At 40.2% G+C, this 25,051-nt stretch overlaps 1 protein-coding gene across 1 annotated transcript; it reads left to right on the top strand.

The window, feature by feature from the left end:
* On the top strand, window positions 1-24,973 carry ace (angiotensin I converting enzyme (peptidyl-dipeptidase A) 1). Its single transcript, XM_033612223.2, has 25 exons — window positions 1-677; window positions 5,651-5,821; window positions 5,958-6,045; window positions 6,947-7,090; window positions 7,255-7,446; window positions 8,739-8,836; window positions 9,024-9,193; window positions 9,306-9,529; window positions 10,363-10,507; window positions 13,049-13,147; window positions 14,380-14,502; window positions 14,607-14,812; window positions 15,268-15,404; window positions 15,730-15,888; window positions 16,937-17,024; window positions 17,676-17,819; window positions 18,550-18,741; window positions 19,184-19,281; window positions 19,491-19,663; window positions 19,849-20,072; window positions 20,167-20,311; window positions 20,468-20,566; window positions 20,813-20,935; window positions 22,313-22,497; window positions 24,445-24,973. The coding sequence occupies exons 1-25, from the start codon at window positions 441-443 to the stop codon at window positions 24,633-24,635; spliced, it is 3,855 nt and encodes a 1,284-aa protein (XP_033468114.1). The 5' UTR covers window positions 1-440; the 3' UTR covers window positions 24,636-24,973.
* The last annotated feature ends 78 nt before the right edge of the window (window positions 24,974-25,051 follow it).

Genomic DNA, 25,051 nt, shown 5'->3' with positions numbered 1-25,051 from the left:
CAGGCACACTGCACCGGTGTGTCATATCTTATCTCTCATCTTGTACTGTTATAGAAACTTGGATGTGATCAAAGATACTGCCAACCGTCCAAATCCTGGTGGGTAATCAGAAAAAGAAGGAAGGGAGGAAAGGTAGTGGTAAGGAAGGGAACTGGAGGGAAAATGTGTCCAGTGCTGTAAAGTAGTGAGAGGGAAGGCTGCAGAGAAGTGTGGGCTGGGTTACACTGACACTTAAAAAGAAGCTCTCTTTGGCTTCTGTGCATTTCACCAGCAGCCAGGCTGGGAGGCTGAGAAGGGAGCAGTGAAGAAGTGGATGAGACAACAGCTCCAGGGGGAAGGTGTACTCTCACTTCACTGGAGCAAGAGTATTTTTAGCTCTTCCTTTCAACTCTATCACTTTACACTTTTCTCCTCCACTCTTACTTTGGTGGAGGTTAGCCATGGGCACTGGCGTGGACAGGTTTCTGTGGTCAGTGCTGCTGCTGCTGCTGGTGGTCTTGGGACTCTCTGGGGCTCTGCCAGGAAGCTGGATGCCAGGGGAATATCTGAACACCACAGGAGATGCACAAAGGTTCATCAGCAACTACAACGACACTGCTGAGGAGGTGTTGTTCCACAGCGTTTCCGCCAGCTGGAACTACAACACCAACATCACGGATCACAACTCCCAGCTTCAGGTACGACAACTCCTGGAGTCTTGAGCTTACAGGATGATGTGTTAGCTGAACCTCTCTCTCACACTGGCATGAAGTTGATCAGTTCTTGCCAGCACTGGCACCATGTCACCATGAATGCATGCATGGTTAAGGGTTTCTGTGGAGCTGAGCCCTGCATGATTTGGAGATCACCCCTATTCATCTCTCTCCAGAATGACATGCTCAGTTTCCTCCCAGCGCAGCCAACTCAGCTTGTGTGTTACTCGAAATACAAAACAGATCTGAATGCCTGCGGTGCCAACGTCTTCAAGTTTTGAATACATTTCTAAAGGGTCTTGTGTGTCATTATGTTGGCTATTCGTTTGTTTAACTGTCTGTTTTATGATATAGTCTGCTCGATGCACTTCCCCCACATGGACATACTGACTACAGGATGCAATTTTACACACACTAATAGTCTTTATGGTCCAAGGTGGCAATATTTGCAGTCAGTGAAATACTAACACCTTTGCAGGGATCTCAAAATTGTTTTTTTAGAGGCAAGCTATGAGACATTACATTAATTGCAGACTGGAATGGTTTTACAGTTTCACCTCAACATATGCCTGAGAAACATTTGCATAAATGTTGTAGATTAGGGAGAGAGGATACCAGCAATAAAGTGGGAGAAGAGTACAGCGAGGCAGGAGATTGCAATGAAACTGTAGAGGTGTGAAAGAGTGTTTACTTGGCTTTGGGCACAAGAGTCAATACAACCGTATTCATGGCTTTGTGTGAACAATACGAGCTGTCACATTCAAAGCTGTGAAAGCAAATTGTCCAACTGACACACTCAAGGCAAAGCCCCTGGATTTTTTAATCTGCATGTGCTTGGACAGCTGTCACAACAGGATTTCAGTACACTATCCAGGCTATGGTCTCCTCACACACACTGAACAGGTGTAAATGCGGAGCCCCCACCACACCAGTGTCAACAGGGTCAAGCTGCAGAATGTGTTCTGCTCTCGAGAATGTGTCCAGGGATGTAAGGTGAAAGATGAGTGGGATTGTAGTTGCCATGTGCGAGCACGGACAGTTCAAAGATGGGATCAAAGTGGATCAGAGAGCTGAGCTCCATCTGATCTGGCAGCCAGGGAGGGGGTGAGCGTGGCAATTCAGCCAAACAGAGAAATGTTCTAGTGTTGGCATTCCACTCAGGCTGCACTGTAAATCTATTACAGTACATTAAAATTATTAGAATAAAGTGTCAAATTGAGTTACATCATTTACAGTCTGCTCACGCACACAAAGAAAACATGCAGATGCACACACACATTCTTGTACTTCTACAGATGTGAGGACCCTCACTGACACAATACATTCCTTAGTCCATCCCTGACCTTAACCATCACAACTAAATGCCTTGCCCCAACCCTTACCTTAATCCTAACCTAAACCTAACTGTAACCTGAACCCTAAAACCAAGTCTAAACCCCCAATCAGGCCTTTGAAGAAGTGAGGACCAGCCAAAATGTCCTCACTTTCCAAAAATGTCCTCACTCTGTTGGTTAAAAAGATGTTTTGGTCCTCACTATGTAGCAAATATGAGCACACACACACACACACACACACACACACACACACACACACACACAGTGCAAATGAGGCTTGCGCTACACATGTAGAAGATCAGACAGAATGAGGATCAGCTCACAAGCTTCTAATCATGCTGAATAAAAAATCGATGACAGTGGATATCAATGGCCAATGTCCTTTGAACCCCAGAATGAAATTCCTTGCTGCCATCAAATGTCAGGCCAGAGGCTCATTGCACTGCACGCTGCCAGCTTTTGTCGTGTGACTTGACTGTGAAGTTTGAAAACTAGCTCCAGGTGAAGAGTCTGATTTTGAAATCCATTTTAGAAACATTTTGTCAGCCAAGAAAAATATTTTTCTTTAAGAATTCAAGTATTTCAGATACGAATATCCGTTAATAACTCTTGACCTGAGTATTTAACCTTAAAAGTTAATAAAAGAATAAGAAAGAAAGAAACTCAGTTTTGCCTTCTAGTCCAGTTATCTTTTGTACACATATAGGTTATGTCTTTAAAGCTCCAGTGTTTAAGATTGGGGGACATAAGGCATCTTGTGGTCAGAATTGCAGATTGCAACTAGCTGTAACTTCTCCTAGTTAGAATTCTTTCAATGTTCATTGTTTAGGAGGTTTTCACTGGGAGCCAGATTATCCGCAGAGCTCTCTTCCTCTCCAAAACAATATAGATCCGATCATTTAAACTGGTAAAAACACTGAATAAAGCATTTTCCAGTAGGCTTAACATGGAGGGGCTACCAATGTTTGGTTTGTCCATTCTGGGCTACTGTAGAAACATGGCGGTGCAACATGGTGATCTCCATAGACAAGGACCCGCTCCTGATGTAGATATATATGGCTCATTCTAAGGTAACAAAAACACAATGATTCTTATTTATACTTATATTCCATTTCTGCCAATATATCCCTCTAAATCCTACAGGCTGAACCTTTAAAGGATAAATGAGTAACTAACTGTAGCCTCGTTACAATTACAACATTAAATTGCAGCTTGTATAACAGAGGCCTTTAGGGAAAGAAAATCAGCAAAAAAAAGGCTTATCTTTATTGTGTTTCTTTGGTTTAGAATGTGATTATCTGGGAGGGTGCAGGCAGGCTGGAAAAAATGATAGAGAAAAAAGACAGAGATTGAGAGGAAGAGCACAAAGGTCAGAGTTAATACTTCAACTCACTGTCACCAGTTGTCCCTCCTGCAGCCTGTTATTTTAGTGAAGGCTGTGAGAAAGAGACAGATAAGGACAGCTTCAATGAAAACATTACTGGAATGAAGCCACTGTTCGGGCAGTATTATCAGGATGTGGTTACCTCAGCATTAGTGTGTGCTGTGCAGGTATTTCTTATTTTCCCAAGGGCTGACCAAGCTATCTGACTTTACAGTGGGATTTCTTAACTTTAACATGACAAAGAGAGAAACAACATTTTTGCGTAGGCAAATAGAATGTCAAATGGTGCAGCATTTAAGACACATAGTGCTGTAACAATGCACCATTCATCATTTTGAACTGGAGCAAATCATTGCGATACATATATATAATCCATGCAATATTCCACAGCAGCCTTGACTCCATCCATTCTCCAAGCACTGTCATGATATACAGAGAACACGTATGTCCATGACCTCTGACATTGCCATAAAGAAAAGCTCCTGAGATTCAGTGAGGCCATATATGAACATGTGACAAAGGCATTTTTCAGAAATATTGTCCTTGAGTTAGGGGTTGTTTTGCTGTTCTGTCCTTGCTCCTAATAGACATATAGAGCACTTTATCAGTCCCAAAGTGAAGATGTGTCAGTGCAGCTGTCAAGGGATACATCAAGCAGCGGATGGAGACATGTTGTAGGTATAGGAGTTGGACAGTAGAAGTGTGCAGCCAAGCTAGCGGCTAATGGTCACTGTAAAGAAAACCAAGCTTTTAGACAGGTAAACCAAAGTAATCGACAAATTGAAAGTTTAACCTAATGATAGCTTGAGATTAGAAGGGGATGACCAAAGTTCACAAAGGTCATGAATACCTGCACTGTATTGCATTTCAAGCTAGAGGAAAAGTCAGGGGATCACACAAATCTGTAAATTATCCTCTAAACACAGCTTAAATCATGACAATCCATCCAATAGTTTTCAATAGTGCAAAAGACAGTGTGTGTAATGACAAACTATCGACAAACTAATATACAAATTATCAGTTCTGTTTTTAGTATCAAAGGCTATGCTTAGACTGCAGGCAAATCAGATTTGCTTCTTAAATGTCTTTTAGACAGACTGGCTGCAGTGTTATTTGCAAGTGATCGGATCAGATTTGCATGTTCAGACATCACTAACTTATCGGGGTTATTGTCATAACACCGTAGGTGTCAGCAACTTCATAGCTATGCTGGTGGCAATGCTTTCCAGTGTGACAGCATGAGAAATGAAAGTCAGTTATTTTGCCCTCAAAACAATCAACAGAGGAGTTCTGCACTGTGACTTGACACCATGCTTGGTTTAAGGGCAAAATGATGGACCATTTCTTATACTTCCATGTTTGAAAGCCAGCAGAAGAGGCTGCTGTACATTTGGCTCAGTGCCTCTGTCACTCCTTGTTGTTGTCTGTGAGTTACACAAAAGACACTTTTAAATCCTACTTGAGCAACCAGAGTGTCTAAACGGAAACAGCAGTGCTGTGTTTACCGTTCAGACCTAAGCCAACAAGGAGGTGCCAAAAAGTGCAGTTCCTTGAATGGCCACTTGAGGGTGGCTCAAGGAACGAGTTAATCCCCATAGACCTCCATGTTAGAATGCCCTGCTTTACAGCGAAAAATAACTAAGCTAGCAGCTAGTGGTAGGGTTATATCCACCCTCTCATCTAATATGGTCACCTTTGGCTCCAAAAATTTAAGATGGTGACAAAAAAAAGAGGCTTCAAAATGTAAGTCCAAAAGTCCAGTTTGTGACGTCATGGTGGCTACATCCATTATTTTATATGGGTTTCTATCTATGGTCCACACTTTCTAAAATCAATGTAGATACCATTTGGATATGCCAAAAAACTGATTTTGGCTGGTAGTCTGAACAAGGCCTCAGCTCTCTTCATGTCCATCGTCACTTCCTCCTTTATCTTGGCCACACTGCAGGTGATTCCTCCCACACCACTCAACAAAGGTGTCCACCACGTCCCAATATAGTCTCATTGCCGCCCACTTTCTACACCTGATACATGTCAATAATAAGTGACTAATCAGGAAAATAACACTCATCACTGTGGCCCTTGCTTGTTCATAAAGACATGCTCTAAGACATAAAGAAGCTAAGTGACTAATCTTTTGCCTCTTGAAAGGCCTTTGAATTTTACATTGTTGTTTCTGAGTAAATGCAGATATGAAGAAATTCAATATATTTTTATCATTTACTTCCTCTTGTCTTTAGGTCAATGCATCCCTCGTAGAGCAAGCCTTCTCCTCAGCATGGGGGTTAAAGGCCAAGCAGGTCTTCTCTGGTAATCTTGCCGCAACACTCCCCGACCCTTATGAACGGAAACTGATGGAAAAGATTATGTTACTGGGAGCTGCCAACCTGCCGGAGAAAGAACGAGAGGAGGTGCGTTTCTGTTTCATATTTTATAATGAGGAATTTACTGTGAGTCCTTGTAGTAAATTGTCTTTGTCACTGTATCAGCGCTGACTTTTTTTTGAACATCAAAGACTGACTTCAAATCCCTTTTTCCTGTCTGCAGTACAACACAATTCTCAGCACCATGGACAATATTTATTCAACAGCCAAGGTGCATCCATCACCAAATGTGAGCTGGAGCCTGGAACCTGGTGAGTAAATACAGAATAACCACTCAGTTTGAGCCTCAAAATGCATATTATATGGTGCAGATGTTGTGGAGTTATTTGAAAGAAACAGGATCAGAGCCATGTTGAGGATTATGAAATGCACAACAATGTGGAGGGGAGGTCTAAAAAGAAAACAGTTGTAAGTGGTTAAGATCTTATCTTCTCCTGGAAAAGTAACAGGATGGGCAAAATGACTTCAGAGAGGAAGTGTTATGGAAGTGCCCATGAGTGTTGAGTGAAAAGCTATAGAAACATCATGTCAGTAGCTTTTAACGCTGCTGGCATGTACTGTGAACAATAGCTTTGTGTTTAGTTGGCAAATGCTAAAATTAATTGTGAGAAAGTGCTTGCCAACACACACAGTACAACAAAAACAATTATTTCGACGTAGAACTATTACTTATAATATAAATGAGCTAATTGACTGTTATTAAAGTGCAGTCCCAATAATGATAACTGGTTTCTTAGTCTTGGAAAATATCTAAGGTGGAACAGGGTTATTCAAAGTTCTTACATGGAGTCATTACAATAACAAACAGACTGTCAACAATCACTGTTTCCACCATTACAACCATCCTTTGCAGTCTTCAACTTTCTCCTTTTTTTCACCTTCATTTCCTATTTCTGGCATTTGAAGATAAATGTTGTTTTATATGATGCTCAGAATATCATGGAGTTGTCATAACTCAAAAGTAATTTGTTGGATAATGTGTCTGCTATGGCATTTTCCTGCTGGGAGAGCATGGAGTCATCTAAACACCAATATATCTTGACTGTTTTAGGAAAGTCTTGCAGCTTTTGTTTTTAGATCATACATTGTTTTGTCCGTGCGCCAGATTAGGCCATCCTCCCTTTCTATTCTTTTTTTTTTTTCATTCTGCAGAGCTCACAGATATCATGGCCAACTCCAGGAGCTACAAGAGGCTGCTGTACGTGTGGGAGGGCTGGCACAATGCATCAGGCAAACCTCTCAGGGACTACTACCCCAAGTTTGTGGAGCTCAGTAACAAAGCCTCCCGAGCTGATGGTGAGAACTGGCGAGAAGTTTCACAGTGTTACAGAGAAGTATTTAATTTACTGAGAATGACGTAAAAAAAAAAAAAAAAAAAAAAAAAGAACAAGCAGAATAAAGAAGTAGAACATCTGAAGAAAGAGAGGACTGAAAAAACATTACCATTTTGTCCTGTTTAGGGTTTGCCGACACTGGAGCTGACTGGCGTTCTTGGTATGAGACTGAGAACTTTGAGCAGGTTATAGAGGACCTTTACAGGACCATTGAACCCCTCTACAAGCACCTGCACGCCTTTGTACGCCGCCAGCTCTACAAACAGTACGGTCCCAAGTACATCAACCTTAAAGGACCCATCCCTGCCCACCTGCTAGGTACAACTGAACATTTTTATATTAAATTGATTAGTGTTAAGGATCATTTTTTTCACTTCATTATCTCTCTGATGAGTGCACCATGTTTCCATAGCTCAAAGTCACCCTTAATTTATTCTGCATTCAGCCTATTAACTGCAACAGAAATATGACTAATAAAAAGGACTGTTCAGATTTACGTTTAGAGACTAAGGTGGGAGTAATGCCCGCCTAAAAAAGTCGACCTGAAAAAAATCAATTTCAGTGCATGTTATATAGAATATTTTCACTGGTTTATCTTATTGTCAGACAGCCTTTTCCATGGGGGAACCAAAAACTGTTATATCACTCTCTTTAAAGCCACCAGACTCCTTTGACAAAAACTGTAATTTTACCTGGCAGAACATGGGAGTTAGTACTCTATGGCTGCCTCAAGTGTTTGGTTTGTTATTGTGTGATTTTGATGTTTTTAAGGCTTAGTTCAGATTCACCAAAGTCTCACAATAACACAATCAAAAAACTAACCTATTGAGGCAACAGTAAACAATAAACTTATGTGTTCTGTGAGGTAAAATTAATGATTTTTCCAAAGGAGTCTGGTGGATTTACAGCATAGATGGATACAAGGGCTTCAGTTACCTGTCGAAAAGGGCTGACTGATGGCAAGATAACGCAATGAAAATATGCTAAATACATTTACACTGATAAAGATTTTTTAGGTGGCTCAAATGTGTTTTGGTGCGGCCCCTGTCCACATTGCATAGCTTCTGTGGTGGTGCTCCTGCCTGCTTCACCAAAGTGGGGGCGTGCCGACCGCCAATCTACTCTAGGTATTACACTAACTATGTAAGTACCTCTAACAGCCCCACTTTAAAAAATCAGAACTATCACTTTAAGTTAAACATATCATAAAAGTTATCCTGTCATATACAGTGATTAGGACTGGCGTTCTGGAATCTGAATCCAGTTCTGAATCTCTTTGAATCTCATATTAAATCTTTTTAGTTGGTTGGTTTGGTGAGTATAAATAAATCATCCACAGCTGAAAGGGTGTAGGGGTTTTGCCACATATTTTGTCACTGCTTTAATAGTTTTCAGACAGTCCCTAACATAAACAGTCATTATTTCATAAAAGCTTGGAAAATCTTCAAAGATGTAATCGTACATGGCAGGAACAATGCACTATTAAGCTGCTGACACATCACGGCAAGTCATTTTGTGTGCTTATCACATCACTGTGAATGAGGTATTTCCCAGTGCCTCTGACTCAAGTCAGAATTGTTGCTTAAGTATGTTTACTTTCTCAATCTCAGGAAACATGTGGGCTCAGACCTGGAACAATATTTATGGTATGATGATCCCATTTCCTAACAAGCCCAACTTGGATGTAACTGATGAAATGGTCAAACAAGTAAGTATGGGGGAAGGATTTTGTGCTACTGGGATGTATTTAAGTAAAAAAAAAAAAAAAAAAAAAAAAAATTCTGTTGGTCTTGTAGACAATGACCTCAAATGACAAATCTCATAAATTCTCAGCTTTTAGACTCTGATTATAGTTTTGTTTGATAGTATTGTCCTTGATTGTTTCCTCTCCACAGGGCTATAATGCTACGCACATGTTTCATGTAGCCGAGGAATTCTTCACATCTCTGGGTCTAGAGAAGATGCCTGATGAGTTCTGGGAAGGATCCATGCTGGTGAAGCCTGAAGGTCGAGAGGTGGTGTGCCATGCATCTGCTTGGGACTTTTACAACCGCAAAGACTTCAGGTAAAATTAATGAGTGTCGTTAGAAGAGTCATAGCTACACTTAATTTATTGCCAGTTTTATTGCTCATCTTGTTGATAAACTTGATAATACAAGGAAATTCATACTCTTTAGGATCAAGCAGTGCACCACAGTAACGATGGAGCAGCTCTTTACTGTACACCATGAGATGGGGCACGTCCAGTATTACCTGCAGTACAAGGACCAGCCTGTGGGCTATCGTCGCGGAGCCAACCCTGGTTTTCACGAGGCTATCGGCGATGTTTTGTCTCTCTCTGTTTCCACACCGAAACATCTGCATACCATTAAACTGCTGGATACTGTGACTTCTGACTATGGTAAAGAAACTACGGCAGAAATAGATAATATCAAAGCCAGTGAAATACCCACCCATAGGACAGATGTGGATTAATTACTAACATTTAAAGGTTCTGTGTGTAAGTTTTTACCTGTATCAATTGTTTTTTTATTACAATGGGTGAACAGGTTGTAATGTAACATAATTTACATTTTCGCCAACTTTCTCAGTTGCCTCAATCAGCCTATTGACTAACTTCTATGTAAAGGTCACATTTTTCCTTGAACTGTCTCTCTTAAGTTCTGCAACAGCTCCAACAGTAGCTAACGTCAACAATCGATCTGCACCCACCACAACACAGAGTCCACACATGATGTTTCCATTAAATATATGTTGTAGCGGTGGCCCGGTGGAGACAGACCCTTACTTGGCGCCATGTAGCAACTTGAATTTAGCCATAACAAGAGTGAGCGCCAGGGGTCTGATCCCAGCCTGCTATGAGTTGTTACAGCAGCTAAGGTCTAAGCTTCTGTCCACTGATGTCCCTAAGAAGTCGTGCATGTTCTAGCAGCAGGGAGTGAGGCAAAGGGTCTATGGGCTGTGCTAGCTAGCTAGCTAATTTCCAGCCCAACATGTTAATGGTCAATCATGCTCAGTCTATTGTTTGTCATGCCCAGGTGCTTGCTCACAGCAGGAGTAGGCTACCGCAAAGCATGCAGTATGTTGACTGCAATTCATTTAAGGGCCTCAAAGAAAGGGGTCACTAATAACAAGGATTTTCTGAAAGTTACAAACAGAACCTTTAATAATGAAATTAATTCTTAGATGTTTTCTTCTTTTTTTTAAATGTATTTCTGCATTGTGTTTCTCCAGAAACTGATATCAACTACCTGTTAAAGATGGCTCTGGAGAAGATAGCCTTCCTTCCTTTTGGCTACCTCATCGACCAGTGGAGATGGGGTGTGTTCAGTGGAAACACACCTCCAGAGCGGTACAACGCTGACTGGTGGCACCTCAGGTTGGCTTTTATGCACAGGCGTTATCTTCCTTGCATGATATTTCACGTTAAAAGAATAGCTTGACTTTTGGGAACTGTGATTATTCACTTGCTAATAGTGAGAGGAGAAGATTGATACCACTCTCATATTAAGCTACTGTCTGCCATTACATGTTGACAGTCTTTATGCTAAGCTAGCTTTTTTTGGCCACTTCGTGGCAGCATAACAAGTTGTGAACGCAACACTGACATGTCATCACCTTTAAAGTTAAGAAACTTGTTAGTAAAGATTTGCTTATTTACACATCCAGCAGTTTATATTAAAAACATTTGTGTTTTTGGCCATCTGACACCTCTCTTTTAGCTCTGTTTTTGGTCTCTACCTCCTCCTGATATCTGGCTCTGTAGCTGCATAAAGCTCCACTATGTTCACCAGGTGGTCTCTAACTGTGAGATGTTTATACTTAGTATTAGCACACATTTCATTGATCTGAACGCAAGTGGACAGTCGAGGACACATTGCCATTCACACCTGTGTCTTGCTTGTGTCTCCACCTGACCACTTGTGTTCAGATTGTGTTACTGCCTGTGTTTCTGCCAGTTATTAGGTCCGCACTCTCGCTAGCTGCTTGCTAGTATGCTCGCTAGTCACATTAGCAGTTGGGTCAGTACAACTGGAGATGTAGTCATAGATTGAATTCATAGATGTATTAAGGAACCTGGATACATCGTTGGAGGTGGCCCCTGTTCATTCATATGAAAGCTGCTCAGTGGCGCATGAAACCAAAAACGCTCTATTTCCACGGTATGACATTACCCGAATCTTCCATATTGTGGAGCCCAAACAGCAAGCACACTAAAGACTTACAGTCCAGCTGAGTGTGGCCAAGAAGCTAATATCTACTGGCCAGACTGCAAACTTCCAGTTTAGGGCTCCCCTAATTTGAATGAGAATAAATTATTTAATCATGCAGTCTTTCTAGACTTTTGTTGTGTTATCAGACCGAGTGGATCAAATTGCAATAGTGAAACAAGTCATTTCACAGGGATTATGATGCTCAAAAAAATGTATCCACTGATTTACAGACATCTCTTTCCCAATATAAGTCTATGGGAGATAGTCTTTTTGGGCCCCATGGCATCATGTGACAGACCCAGACAGTGTAATTCCTCTTTTGACCACTACCAGCGGCAGTAGCTCAGTCCATAGGGACTTGGGTTGGGAACCAGAGGGTCGACTGTTCGAGTCCCCGTCCGGACCAAAATATGGAGCGTGGACTGGTGGGTGGAGAGTTGCCAGTTCACCTCTTGGGCACTGCCGAGGTGCCCTTGAGCAAGGCACCGAACCCCCCAACCGCTCAGGGCGCCTCACCAAGGGCAGCCCCCTCACTCTGACAGGTCATATTTGTGCATGTGTGTGTCTTTCAGACCTGTGTGTAATTGACAAGCAAGAGTGAAAACATTGAATTTCTCCTCAGGGGGATTAATAAAGGAAATAAACTTAACTTAACTTAAACTTATATTCAATTGGCTTTAAAGCCCGGTGCTGTTCTTGGGGGCTTTGCATGATACAACACATCCCCTTTTATTTGGCAAAATTATTGACGGTCACGCAACACTTCACTACGTCCAACTTGTCGTAAAATGGGCAAGTTACAGAGCCTCAACAATCTGTCATCAAAATAACCAACACTTCCTGCAGTATTGGTGTAGTCCTTGTCAGGGACACATTAAGGTTTACACTACAAAAGATCTGTGGTCAAATATGTCCCAAACTACTTCTGCAAGCAGCTTGAGTGATTGAATCAAAATGCGTCTTGGTGGTCATTTACACTTGCATTTAGCACTGTTCATATGTGATTGGATCACTCAAGATAAAAGCTAATACCAGGTATAAACAGGCTCTGTGTCTGTCGGACATTTAGTGCTGAGCAGGTAGTGTACAACGGGCTTTTATTGCTTTTTTTGTGGAAAACAGCTGCCTTCTGCAACCAAAAATGACAGCATGAGAGCTGTGAGAGTGAACCAAAACAGTAAAGTTGCAGCTTGGACAGCTAATGAGCTGAAACTCACTGCAAAGCTCAGTAAACCTAAGGGGAGCTGCAGATACAGATTCTCTGTAGCTTTATCACTATGAGCAACCTCTTTCATATTGTCACATTGCTTGCATTATTATTCATGGGGGAAAAATAGTTATAGGCACTTTAACATTCAGTTAATGACTAATATTGCATAACGTTTACACCTGGTGAGACGGAGCAAATTCCAGCCTCAACATATTAAATCAAGCAGCTCCGTAGTAACAGTGGAAGACTGCAGTTGTACTGGCTGGCAATTATGCCAAGTGTGTGTGTGTGTGTGTGTGTGTGTGTGTGTGTGTAAAGTGAGGTGTTGCTGGAAAAAGAGCACACATGCCCAGCTGACACTCAATGGATACATGAAATTTAACGAGTAAGGGGGAAAAAAAAAAAATTAGGCTGAATAATTTCCCAGAAGTCATGTCTTAGTTATGTAACCAGTGTGTGAGTGTGTTCTAAATCATTCTCTCATTTTATTTTAAAGGACAAAATATCAAGGCATCTGCCCACCTACCAGGCGTACAGAGGATTACTTTGATCCTGGGGCAAAATACCACATTCCTGGAAACACGCCATACATCAGGTAGCATCCAGCCACACCACTGTGTAATAGTTCACACACAGAAGAGATGACGACAATCAGCTTGGGCTGCTGATGTTTTTATGACATGTATTTTGTGTTTTCCTAGTGGTCTGATTAACTTCACACATACAGGCTTGTCACAAAGATATCACAGCTTTAAAGTTTTACATTTGTTAAATTGGGGCCTTGTTATGCACAATCAAACCAAGTGTGTGTATGTTTAACTACGTATCTGCACACATATATGAGGGCACCAGGGAAATATGTGAATGAGGTAAAGTGAATGAACATGCAAGAATGGCTGGTGATCTGGGAATGAAGGTATTGTGTGCTGTAATCTGAACTCAGTTACTGGCACTTTAGTGTGGTTTCAAACGATGCAATAACTGCACAATGGCAGGAAGCTTCTAAAAGAAAAGCCCAGCTGTTTTTTTCAACAATGTGGGGATTGACAAGTAGTCCAAAAAGAAAACCCAAAACACTTACTAAAGGAGCAGTGTGTAGGATTTAGTGGCATCTAGCAGTGCAGATTGCAACCAACTACATACTCCTTCCTTTACTCCTCCCTTTCCAAGCATGTAGAAGAACCTACGGTGGCCCTCATGTAACATAAAAAACCATAAACTGTATAAAATTAAGGGATGTGGCCATTATGAAGTCACCTGTCTTTAAGCCTCAAGTTCGGCATTTAAGCTATCGCTATCTTGAATTTGCTGAGCCAAAAGTGACATTATTTGGACAAGAGAGTGGAGCTAACTGTAATGCTAGCCACTATTTTTGGCACTTCCATGTTGAATTCGTTTTTCAGCCCTGGAGTTTACTGCTAAAAATACAAAAGCTCCTCTCTAGAGCCAGTATTTAGTTTGTCCATTCTGGGCTACTGTAGAAACATGGTGGTACAACATGGCATACTCAGTGGAAGAGAACTTGCTTGTCTATTTAGATATGAAGGGCTCATTTTAAGCTCATGAAACACAGCTGTTCCTAGTTTCAGGTGATTAAACACTAATCTGAAAACATAGTTTATAATATTGTATTATATCAGTGTCTGCCAATAGATCCCCGCACTCTTCCCACAGATAAACACATTTTGTGTAGTGGTTGCTGAAACATATGCTTACAACAGTCTTACCATTGACAGTTAGGGGCCCCTTTTTTTTTTAGTTCTGTACAATTGTATTCTATATACTTGTTTTTTTTACTTTTAATGACACAGCGTCTTTCCACTGCAGGTATTTTGTCAGTTTCATCCTGCAGTTCCAGCTTCATGAAAAACTCTGTGCGGCAGCCAACCAAATGGGTCCCTTGCACACATGCGATATCTACAGGTCCAAAGAAGCAGGGGGCATTTTAAAGTACGTGATCTGATTGAGTCTCTCCTAGGTTATCACACAGAACATGAATAATGGATTAACGGAAGCAGTGAAGGTATAATACAATTTCATTCTACCCCCTTCAGGCAAATTCTAGAGGCTGGCTCTTCCAAACCTTGGCCAGATGTGCTCCAGGAGGCTATAGGGATTAACAGGTTGGATGCTAGCTCACTGATGAGATACTTTGATCCCATTATTAAGTGGCTGGGAGAGCAAAATAAAGGAGAGACACTGGGATGGCCTGACTTCGACTGGGTCCCACCCATCCCTGAGGGCTACCCTGAGGATATTGGTAAGATATATCCTCAAAATGAAAGGTAAACAATAACATAATAAGAGAATCAGGAAGGAAATAAGGTAATACAAGAGCTGTGCCTGCACTCTAAATAAATCAGCATGTATGAAAGTGAAGACATCATATTTTTTTTCTTCTCTAAAATGTAACAAAAAAGTGTTGGCTGTGCAGGATTGATTCGATGTGGTGCAGTGGCGCAAACTGTTTCTTTAGCCTTGGTAAAATGTCTCGCAGTCTGTTCCAGGATTTTCTCTGCATGCATGCACACAAACAGAAAAGTACAGTTTTCTGAAACGCCTAAAAAGAAAAAAGAAAAGCCCCCGGTGTGTACACATCATAATCATAGCTCACACATCATAATTTAGCCTAAATGTGATAGTATTTTTCAGACTTGATTACATGGATTTTAATTTACAGTGTTTCAGCAGACTTGTGCCTTCTTCTTTACCCAGACAAGAACACAGATGAGCTCGATGCAAAGAAATTTCTAGAGGAGTACAACAGCACAGCTGAGGTAGTGTGGAACGCCTACACTGAGGCTTCCTGGAAGTACAACACCGACATCAACGAAGCCAACAAGCAGGCGATGGTGAGACCCTCTGACAGAGCGACTCTACTGAGATCCCCTTAACATTGTTCAAGCATCATCCGCCATCAGTCAAATGTGAAGGACTTTTGATTTTGTGCATTAAGTCAGGGAATCAATAAAATGATTGCTTAATCAAAAAATGTGTCAACGAATCAATAATTGATTGAGCCAGTGAGTCACTAATCAGCCCTGTACTGTATGCATTAATCGAATTACCTTATCTGTGCATTTTAAACCTTTCCATTCATCCACCAAGTCACCCTGCACCCATTGTGACATAATGTAAAACTAGGTAAATTAAAGAGTATTCATTATTCCTCTCTAGCTTGAGAAGAACCTGAAGATGTCAGCCCACACCCTGAAGTATGGACAGAAGGCCCGTCAATACGACACCACTGACTTCCAGGACGGTTCTGTCAAACGTATCATAAAAAAACTCAGCGACATTGAGAGGGCTGCGCTGCCCACGGCACAACTGGAAGAGGTGTGGAGATCTTTTACAAATATTCATTCAAGAGAGAGCTGCACTGTAAACACAAATAGTTGGAAGTTGTTCTTCCCTGACAATAATAAGACATAAACATACAGAAAACTAAGATGTGTTTCTTGTAACAGTCATTACAGGCAGAAAGCTAATTAAGTAAATTGAGCTGAACGGGAGGTAACTCCTTCATTCCCTCCTTTGCAAGACCTTCAGTGCCATCTATCTTTCTTATTCATTTTTAGACTAAAGCGCCTTTGGGATCAACTTTGGCTCTTTTGCCCTAATAATTAAAAACCTTCCCTTTGTGTTGCCTGTTGGGATGAAACAGTCAGTCCAATATAATTGTGGTGGAATGACCACATTTCAAAAGAGTCACAAATACACTGTGGGCACAAGATGGACAAATACTGTTTTTAAACCTGTTGGGAGCAATTTAGCAAGAGCCAGCCACCATGGATTTCTTTGCCTGTGTGTCATACTTTTTGTAAACTGTAGTGTTGTGGTGAAAGGAAGGGAAGGCTCTTTATGGACCACACACAGAGCTCTGGGAGCTGTGCACAATTGCGTACATACTATGTCAAACAAGTATCAGCCAACTCAAACAGTCAAAAACAAGTAGTAACTGTAGCCATTGTTGATATATGAAGTAAAATATTTTTCAGTGATTCTCTTGCACAGTGTTTCCCAACTGGTCCAGCCACATGGTCTAGATTTCTCCTTAGTCATTACTTCAAGGTCCACACAGTTTAATACATTAAGCGTCATACTTGCATTTGGACAAGTCATCAAGCTAGTTTGCTGTCTCTATCAAGTAGCTGTCTGTTAACCCCTCTACTTAAAAATATGTGTGTTTTTTACAAACTTGACACGTTCGTGAGTCACTTGTGGTCCATTCAGAATGGATCCGTGACCCACGTTTGGACCACGACCCACCAGTTGGGAACCACTGCTCTTGTTCATCTTATAGTCACCATATAATATCAAATCCAGATAACTGCTGATGGTTTCAGTGGGATGTAATGCTTTATGGATGCCTTTACCTTTTCAGTACAACACTCTCCTATCCAACATGGAGACCAAGTACAGTGTGGCTGAGGTGTGCAGAGAAAATGGGCAGTGCCATCCGCTGGATCCAGGTAAGACTAACTGAACATGAAACATATAAATAAAATAAATAATTAAGCAAATGTAGCATAGAGAAAACAGTGGAGGAACTGCTCAATACTTACCAGATAGTTAATGGCAAATTATTGTCTACACATTGGTAATTGATACATGTAATTATTTGCTATTACAGGGTGTCTGCAGGTCCTTCAAAATTCTTAAAATGACTTAAATTCAATTTAACACCTATGAGGCCTTAAAAATCATTAAAAATCACAGGACCTAATACTGTCTTTTTACTTTATACTTGCACTTAGCTGTTGGCAAAATGTAGATCAACCTAACTCACTCTAATAACCATATTTCTTTATAAAACCTACCTCTACACGGAACCACATATATACTTACCTGCAAAGCTTGAAAAAAGAAAATATGATCCATCCAAAAATCTGTCTTAAATTTGTTTTAAGAATATCTTGAAAATGCCTTAGAAAGAATTAAACATAAGGGTTAAATGTAGACATCCTGTACTATAAAAGATGATGTGATAACATTAACAGGTGCAATAACTATCACCGTGGCCCTTAAGTATTTCACAAAAAGTCAGACAATGTTCTGCTGCATTGAACTGTATACTGTTCAAGGGTAAGGTTAGAGAAACAAAAGAATGTGTTGTGTTTCAGATCTCCAGAAGATCATGGCAGAGTCCAGGGATTATGACGAACTGTTGTTTGCCTGGAAAGGATGGAGAGATGCTGCTGGCAAAGTGCTTCGCTCTGATTACAAGAGATATGTTGAACTGGCCAACACAGCTGCCAGACTCAATGGTATGACCTTAAAGAGTATTTTTTTATTCTCACTGATCTCTCCTGCTTAAAAAATACAAGAAGGTGGGCCCTGGAGAGCAGTTTGAGAATTTTGAGAACCTTTTTTGACACAATTTCATCGGCTGATTTGTAACGTCTTGGCTCGACAGAGTTGACATTTTGGAAAATGGGTTTCTTTGCTTTCTTAGCAAGAGTCAGATGAGAAGAATGATACCATGTTCATGTCTGTGCGGTAAATATGAAACTGCTGTGACCAGGCAGTCAGCTTAGCTCAGGACAAAGACTGGAAACAGGCTGAAACAGCTTGTCTGGCTCTGTCCAACAGTAACAAAATCTGCCTACCATAACTGCTAAAGCTCACCAATTAGCCTTTTGCATCGTATCTTGACGCAGAGGGAGCTGGCAGTTAGGTTTGGGCAACAAAACTACTTGATTAGCGTAAGGAAAAGATTGTAGATGTTACTAAAAACTCCAGGCTTTGAGTGGCACGAATGCATTTTGAGACAAGGTTGGAGTGTGGCCCCTCTTGCTGGTAGGCAGGTGTAGTTTGGCTAGTTTTCCAGTCTTTGTGATAAGCTAAGCTAATTTGCTGATTATGATGGTTTCCTATTGACCATATAGACATGACAGTGATATAATCTCATCTAACTCTCTGTATCTTTTTTTTTTTTTTTTGCATAAAACTCCACCTGCATCTCAGTGATGTTTTTATCCCTGGTATCATCTGTAGGTCACTCTGACAATGGGGCTTTCTGGCGCTCCCTGTATGAAACCCCTACCTTTGAGCAAGACCTGGAGGCTCTGTGGAAGGAGCTGGAGCCACTCTACTTGAATGTGCATGCCTATGTGCGCAGGGCTCTGTATAAAAAGTATGGCTCCAAGTACATCAACCTGAAGGGACCCATTCCTGCTCATTTGCTGGGTAAGTAACAAGATGGAAGTTTGGGACTGACTTTCATGCAGCTGCACTTTGTGTGAGTACAATATCTGTGGCTTTACTCTGCCTTCAGATATCACCAGGCTTGCTGGGGTTAAGGCTAAGGTCACAGGCCAAAACCACACTTCAGTCAGTATTTCACTTTGGAATTTAAAGGATCCTAACGCTCTAGCCCAAGCTCTCCTTTTGTGTGGAAGCATACCCCATTGATATTCTGTCATTGGCTGTAGATGCATTTGGATTTAGGCAGGATTTAATTTGCTTTCAGAGGTGTCAAGCGTGAGATTACATGTGACAGTTCCACACGGTTAGGGATTGGACTCACAGCCGCAAATCCCACTTGGTTTAATGCCAGCGGAGCAGAGGGTGACTTGCCCCATGACTTAGAAAAAATACAATATACAAGTACTGTCTTCTGTCCTTTCAGGCAACATGTGGGCGCAAACGTGGTCCGGCATTATGGATTTGGTCATTCCCTACCCGCATGCTACACAGGTTGATGCCACTCCTGCTATGGTGGCACAGGTGAATGAATTATACATCAATATACTGTACACATATTTTCAAGGATATCATACTTCGTATCCTTTATTTACATTCTCTGCCATCATCTCTTCTCTAAAAGTAGCTGTTGCTTTTTTTCAAGTATTGAGTATCTCATTGCCTTTAACACTGTTTATATATACGCAGACTTTCATCCACATCTTTACTAATACTCCTCTTCTCCTGCTCAGGGCTGGAACCCCATCAAAATGTTCCAGGAATCAGACAAATTCTTCACATCTCTGGGTCTGCTGCCAATGCCACAAGAGTTCTGGGACAAGTCCATGCTGGAGAAGCCGTCTGATGGACGCCAGGTGGTGTGCCATGCCTCTGCGTGGGACTTCTATAACCGAAAAGACTTCAGGTTTGTGTTTCTTCAGAACCTAACTGATGGTGTTTAAGACATCTTTTTTTATCTCGAGTTTATGTGCCAGTAGTATCACATGAGGTCTAATAAAAGTAAGACTGCTATTGAAGCAAATTGTAATAATTTCATCAGGTGCATGAAAGTGTTTTTTGCTGTAATGATGGCCTTGTTTGTGTCTCCAGGATCAAACAGTGCACTGTTGTGACCATGGATGACCTGATCACAGTGCACCATGAGATGGGCCACGTCCAGTACTTCCTTCAGTACAAAGACCAACCTGTGTCCTTCCGCGATGGAGCCAACCCCGGCTTCCACGAGGCCATCGGCGATGTGCTAGCCCTGTCCGTGTCCACGCCCAAACATCTGCAGAGCATCGGCCTCCTGGACAAAGTTGAAAACAACTTCGGTGAGACCATGACCAGGAACACTGTATCGTTCTGTAAAAGCATGCGATGTTATAACACAGCTCATGATTTTGATGTTTTTGTGCCCTCCTCTAGAGAGTGAGATCAACTTCCTGATGAGCATGGCGCTTGACAAGATTGCCTTCCTACCTTTTGGCTACCTGATGGATCAGTGGAGGTGGAAGGTGTTTGACGGTCGCATCCCATCATCTGAGTACAATAAAGAGTGGTGGAACCTCAGGTAAAGTTCACCATTGTTTTTACAGTTACAGAGTGCAATATTTATCATCTGTAAATAATAAAAAATAGTCATTAAGTTAATTAGTAAGTTGTAGATTGATGCTTTTGTAAAATATTTACTCAAATAAAAACTAGATAAGACTTCTCTACATTGCAGAATGAAGTACCAGGGACTGTGTCCACCAGTAACCCGTACTGAGGATGACTTCGACCCAGGTGCAAAGTTCCACATCCCTGCTAACGTGCCATACGTAAGGTAAAGTTTTCTTGCACGGCAGAACAAACAGGGCGCCTGATAATTAAGCACAGATAAAATGATAACAGCTTCAACACACTACAGTGAACTATGCAAAGATAAGATAAACACAACTTCTCACATGACTAAAAAGAAAATCTATCACACAGAAGTGACATGACAGTGCCAGTTTGTTTCATGTGTTTCCTGTATTCTGCTGGCATTAAAGCAAACTATGACAGAGCATGTTTCACGATCTTCAACCAGGTACTTCGTCAGCTTCATCATCCAGTTTCAGTTCCACAAGGCTCTGTGTAATGCTGCCAACCATACGGGAAATCTACATTCCTGCGATATCTACAAGTCTAAAGAAGCTGGGAAGCTGCTGGGGTTAGTACACATACACACGTACACTGTGTGTGATTGTAAAAGCTTTTAAAGGGAACCACCACCTTAATTAAGAAATATTATTTCCATGGTCTAGGAAAGTTCAATCGATTTTTGTGAACGTGAGCTACTCTCTTTGAAAGCCAGAAACCAGTGAAGGAAGTCTCCAACTTATGATGTCATCAAGTATAAAGTCTGGAGCTGCTATTTTGTGGACACACAATGTTTTTCTTCTTTGTATACCCAAATGAGCTTTATTCTAGTGTAGTGTTCTCAGCTCTGAAACAGAAAATGTACCTTTATACTCAGAACATTCCTCTGGGTGACCACATCGTTCCCTATCCATTGTCTAAGGAGCAGCTCCAGACTTTATACTTGATGACATCACAAATTTGAGTTTTACCACTCTAGCTTTTGGAATTTAGAGAGAGTTGTTCATGTTTGCTAATGTTTTTGGGATTTCTTTGACCATGGAAATAACATGTATGAATTCTGAAAATGGGCATAGCTCCCCTTTAACTATACACCTACTTCATAGCATGTTTATTATCCTATATTTTAATTTATATTTTAACTGGTTTGCATATTGATTGCCTTTATTTTATTTTCAGTTTGCTTATTGACTGTCTTTTTCCATGATTGGCATTATTAAAAAAGGGGTCTCGCTCAATTAATTCCCAGAGTCTTTAACAGGTTTCAATGAATATATATGATGTAGATATACTATAATACCATTAATAGTGTTCCTACAAAAGAATATCATCCATATCCCATGGTGCATTTGTGACATGAAAAACCTCAGTGTAAATAAAAGTGAAGTAATATTTCATGTTTCTTCACATTAGAAAATGAATTTTTATAGACATTTACACAGGGCTCTCAACCTTTTTGGTGTCAAGAACCCCTTAATTTGTTGCCCTAGACATTAGGTCATGGACCATCATTTGATAATATTTTGCTTCAGGGACCTCCATCTGAAAAGATTTTGGTTATTAAATATGATTAAGACCAGAATTCTGTAGTTGTCAACTACAGTTGAAGACATAACTGTGGAGGAAGTGAAACCAATGATCAGAATAGTCACGTTTATGACTCTTACTCATGCTGGGCTCACTTCTACAGTCAATTAAATAGGGAGAATATACCATTCTCTATTTTTGGGAACTCCTTGGAGCTCCCTCAAGGACCCCTGGGAGACCCTGCACCCCTGGTTTAGAACCACTGCCATAGAGAACAGACATGATTGTGGCACTGATATGAAAGTATCAGTGCAGGCAGCTGGTGAAAGCATGCTTAACGACATGTGTAATCATCTCTGCTACACTCTCTTGCCACTGATCCTCATCTCCTCTGACCTCTCTGACCTGTTGTCGTTTGCAGTGATGTGATGAAGCTGGGCTTCAGTAAGCCCTGGCCCGAGGCTATGACCATGATCACCGGCGAGCCCAAGATGAGTGCCCAGCCTCTCATGGAGTATTTCAAACCTCTCATTGAATGGCTGGAGAAAGAGAACAACAAGAACAATGATGTTCGCGGGTGGCCGGAGTACGACTGGAAACCTTCAAGTACGTCCAACACATTCATGCAGACACATACTTTGATACTTCCACAGAAATATGAATAAAAGCTCACGCCTGTAGGCCCATTCCCTTTGTGTTAAATAAGATTTCCAATCCCCAAGCCAAATATTTTTGAACTCCTTCCCAGAAAAAAAAAATCCTCTCAATGTCTTCACATAGAGGAGTTAATTTTGTTTTTCTCCTCTGCCGTGGCTTACGGTGAAATCAATCTCCTGCTCCTCTTGTTTTACTGATGAGATCCTGCTGAAAGGATGTGTACATATGAGATTGATGAGATTCTTAGCATCAGAGTGAAAGAGAGAGTTAGGAAGGGATGGTGGGAAAAAGAAAACACAGCTGTTGCGCACAGATCAAGATTCAAAATGAGTAATGAATGAGTGTGGGAAGAATATGTATCGGAGGTAAAATCAAGTGACTTTGTGTCCTCAGACGACACTGTGTCAAGAGACAGTAAGTTACACTGTGTTTCACCTTCTGGTTATTATTATTATGTGGCACTGATTCCAACACAGAAATCTGGAGACAGATATTTTGTGGAGGTTATTTGCAATAACAGTGTCAACAACAAAACCGACATTGATACAAACCACCAGAATATCTTGAATATCTGCAAGGAAGTTTACAGTTTAGATATGTTGGTGTGTGCCATCTATAGGTAACAAGTGTAACATCTTGTGTAATTTTTCTTTCTTTTTGTCTTCTTCTTTCTTTTAATGTTTTACTCTGACACTTTTTATGGCCTTCTATACTATGACGTTTTCGGTGACACTGTTGAGAAATCTTTTACAGCATACAGTGACATTTCACTTAAATGACATTTAAATGACATTTCCTAAAGCATTTTTATAATGACATACATATTCTATGGCTTTTTTATGATTTTTTTCATTTGACATGTTGTACTATTTATAACTTTTTCGATGACTATATTATAACTGTTTTTGTGGCGTAGTCTCCTACTATACTACTATACCCTACTATATGTTTTATGGCATATTATAGTATGACATTTGTGTGATATTTTAAAAGTCATGCTATATTACAACTTTTTTTATGACATACTAAACATATATATATATATATATATATATATGTATATACATATGTTTAGTTTATATATATAGTAGCATATGCTTGTCTCAAAGATTAAGCCATGCAAGTCTAAGTACACACGGCCAGCACAGTGAAACTGTGAATGGCTCATGAAATCAGCTCATTAAAAAAAAAAAAAGTCATATATATATATAGCTGACTTAAGCTCATTAAATTTGTGTGATTTCATATATATATGACTTTTTTTTTTTGCAAGATTTTTAGTGTTATGCCATACTAAAATATAACAAGACTATAACTTTTCAAACTACACAATGATATTTTCTGACATACAATATTACTACTTTTTTCTGACATATTGTATTATGACTTTTTTAAAGATATATAATGCTGCAAAATTTTTATGACATACTACACTATGATATTTTTATGACATACTATACTATATTTTTCATATCATACTGTGACTCTTATTATACTGTGTTCTTTTTTGTGATTCTATGCTCTAATATTGTTATGTCATATTATACTATGATATTTCAGACATACTATGTTAGGATTTCTTTGTATGTCATACTAGACTTTTTTATGACATTCTGTATGACACCTTAGACTACAAGATCTTTGATGATATACTATACTATTAATATTTTATGACATACTTTGATAGTTTTTATTATTATTTATTTACTTAATTATTTAATTTTACATACATACAAGTAGGCATGTGTAGAACTGGTCTGAAAATATACATAGCATCATCGCTTTGTGGAAAACTGCAGCTTGTTAGATAAGCTACATGTGACTTAGTGAGTTTGTGAGTGAGTGAGATATCAGTCCGGCATAGTGTTTAACTTATTTTATGTGTGTGTCCTGCAGATGAAGTTAAATCCAAAGTGGACTTCCTGGGTATGAATGTGGAAGGCGGGGCTGCCGTAGCTGGCCAGTGGATCCTGTTGGTGATTGGTTTGGTCCTCCTGTTGGCTACCATCCTATTGGCCTACAAGTACAGGAAATCAAAAAAGTCTGAAAAGTCCCAATCTACAATGGAGCTCAAACAAAAGGACTAGTCATCACTGGTGGCTAACTGTCACGAGCACAGTACCAACCTCAATGTGAACATCAGTGTTTTTGTGTACTGTACAGTACATCTGATCAAATTTGCTTTTCTTTTTGGTCTGCCTCCTTATCTAGTCTTGTGTATTTATTGTATACACTTGAAGTCAAATTATTTTTTGCCTATGCAAAAGAACATTACAGTTTTGTAATTTATTCGCAATATTTGAATGTTTAGAGAAGAAATGATTTAATGAATGTTTGTAAAGTCATTAATTGCATTTTTGAATATCTGATTTTGTTTCTTTCTTTTGTTGAATCCTCTGCATTTCTACAATAAAGACATTAAATATTTATGTTGCCTATGTTTTAATTAATATATTATAGAATGCAAATGAACTGCAAGGGCTGTTACAAAAAGTTAATTAAA

The sequence above is a fragment of the Epinephelus lanceolatus genome, chromosome 21 (assembly GCF_041903045.1).
Source record: "Epinephelus lanceolatus isolate andai-2023 chromosome 21, ASM4190304v1, whole genome shotgun sequence".
NCBI classification, from domain to species: domain Eukaryota; kingdom Metazoa; phylum Chordata; class Actinopteri; order Perciformes; family Serranidae; genus Epinephelus; species Epinephelus lanceolatus.
The sequence above is the reverse complement of the archived record's forward strand: the minus strand, read 5'-3'. Positions and strand labels throughout refer to the sequence as shown.

Bases quoted from the DNA above. Each gene is read 5' to 3' on its own strand.
- ace (XM_033612223.2), top strand. From the start codon at position 441: ATGGGCACTGGCGTGGACAGGTTTCTGTGGTCAGTGCTGCTGCTGCTG. The intron at 8,837-9,023 runs GTAAGTATGGGG...TCCTCTCCACAG, and splicing joins CTGATGAAATGGTCAAACAA to GGCTATAATGCTACGCACAT. The intron at 19,664-19,848 runs GTTTGTGTTTCT...TTGTGTCTCCAG, and splicing joins TATAACCGAAAAGACTTCAG to GATCAAACAGTGCACTGTTG.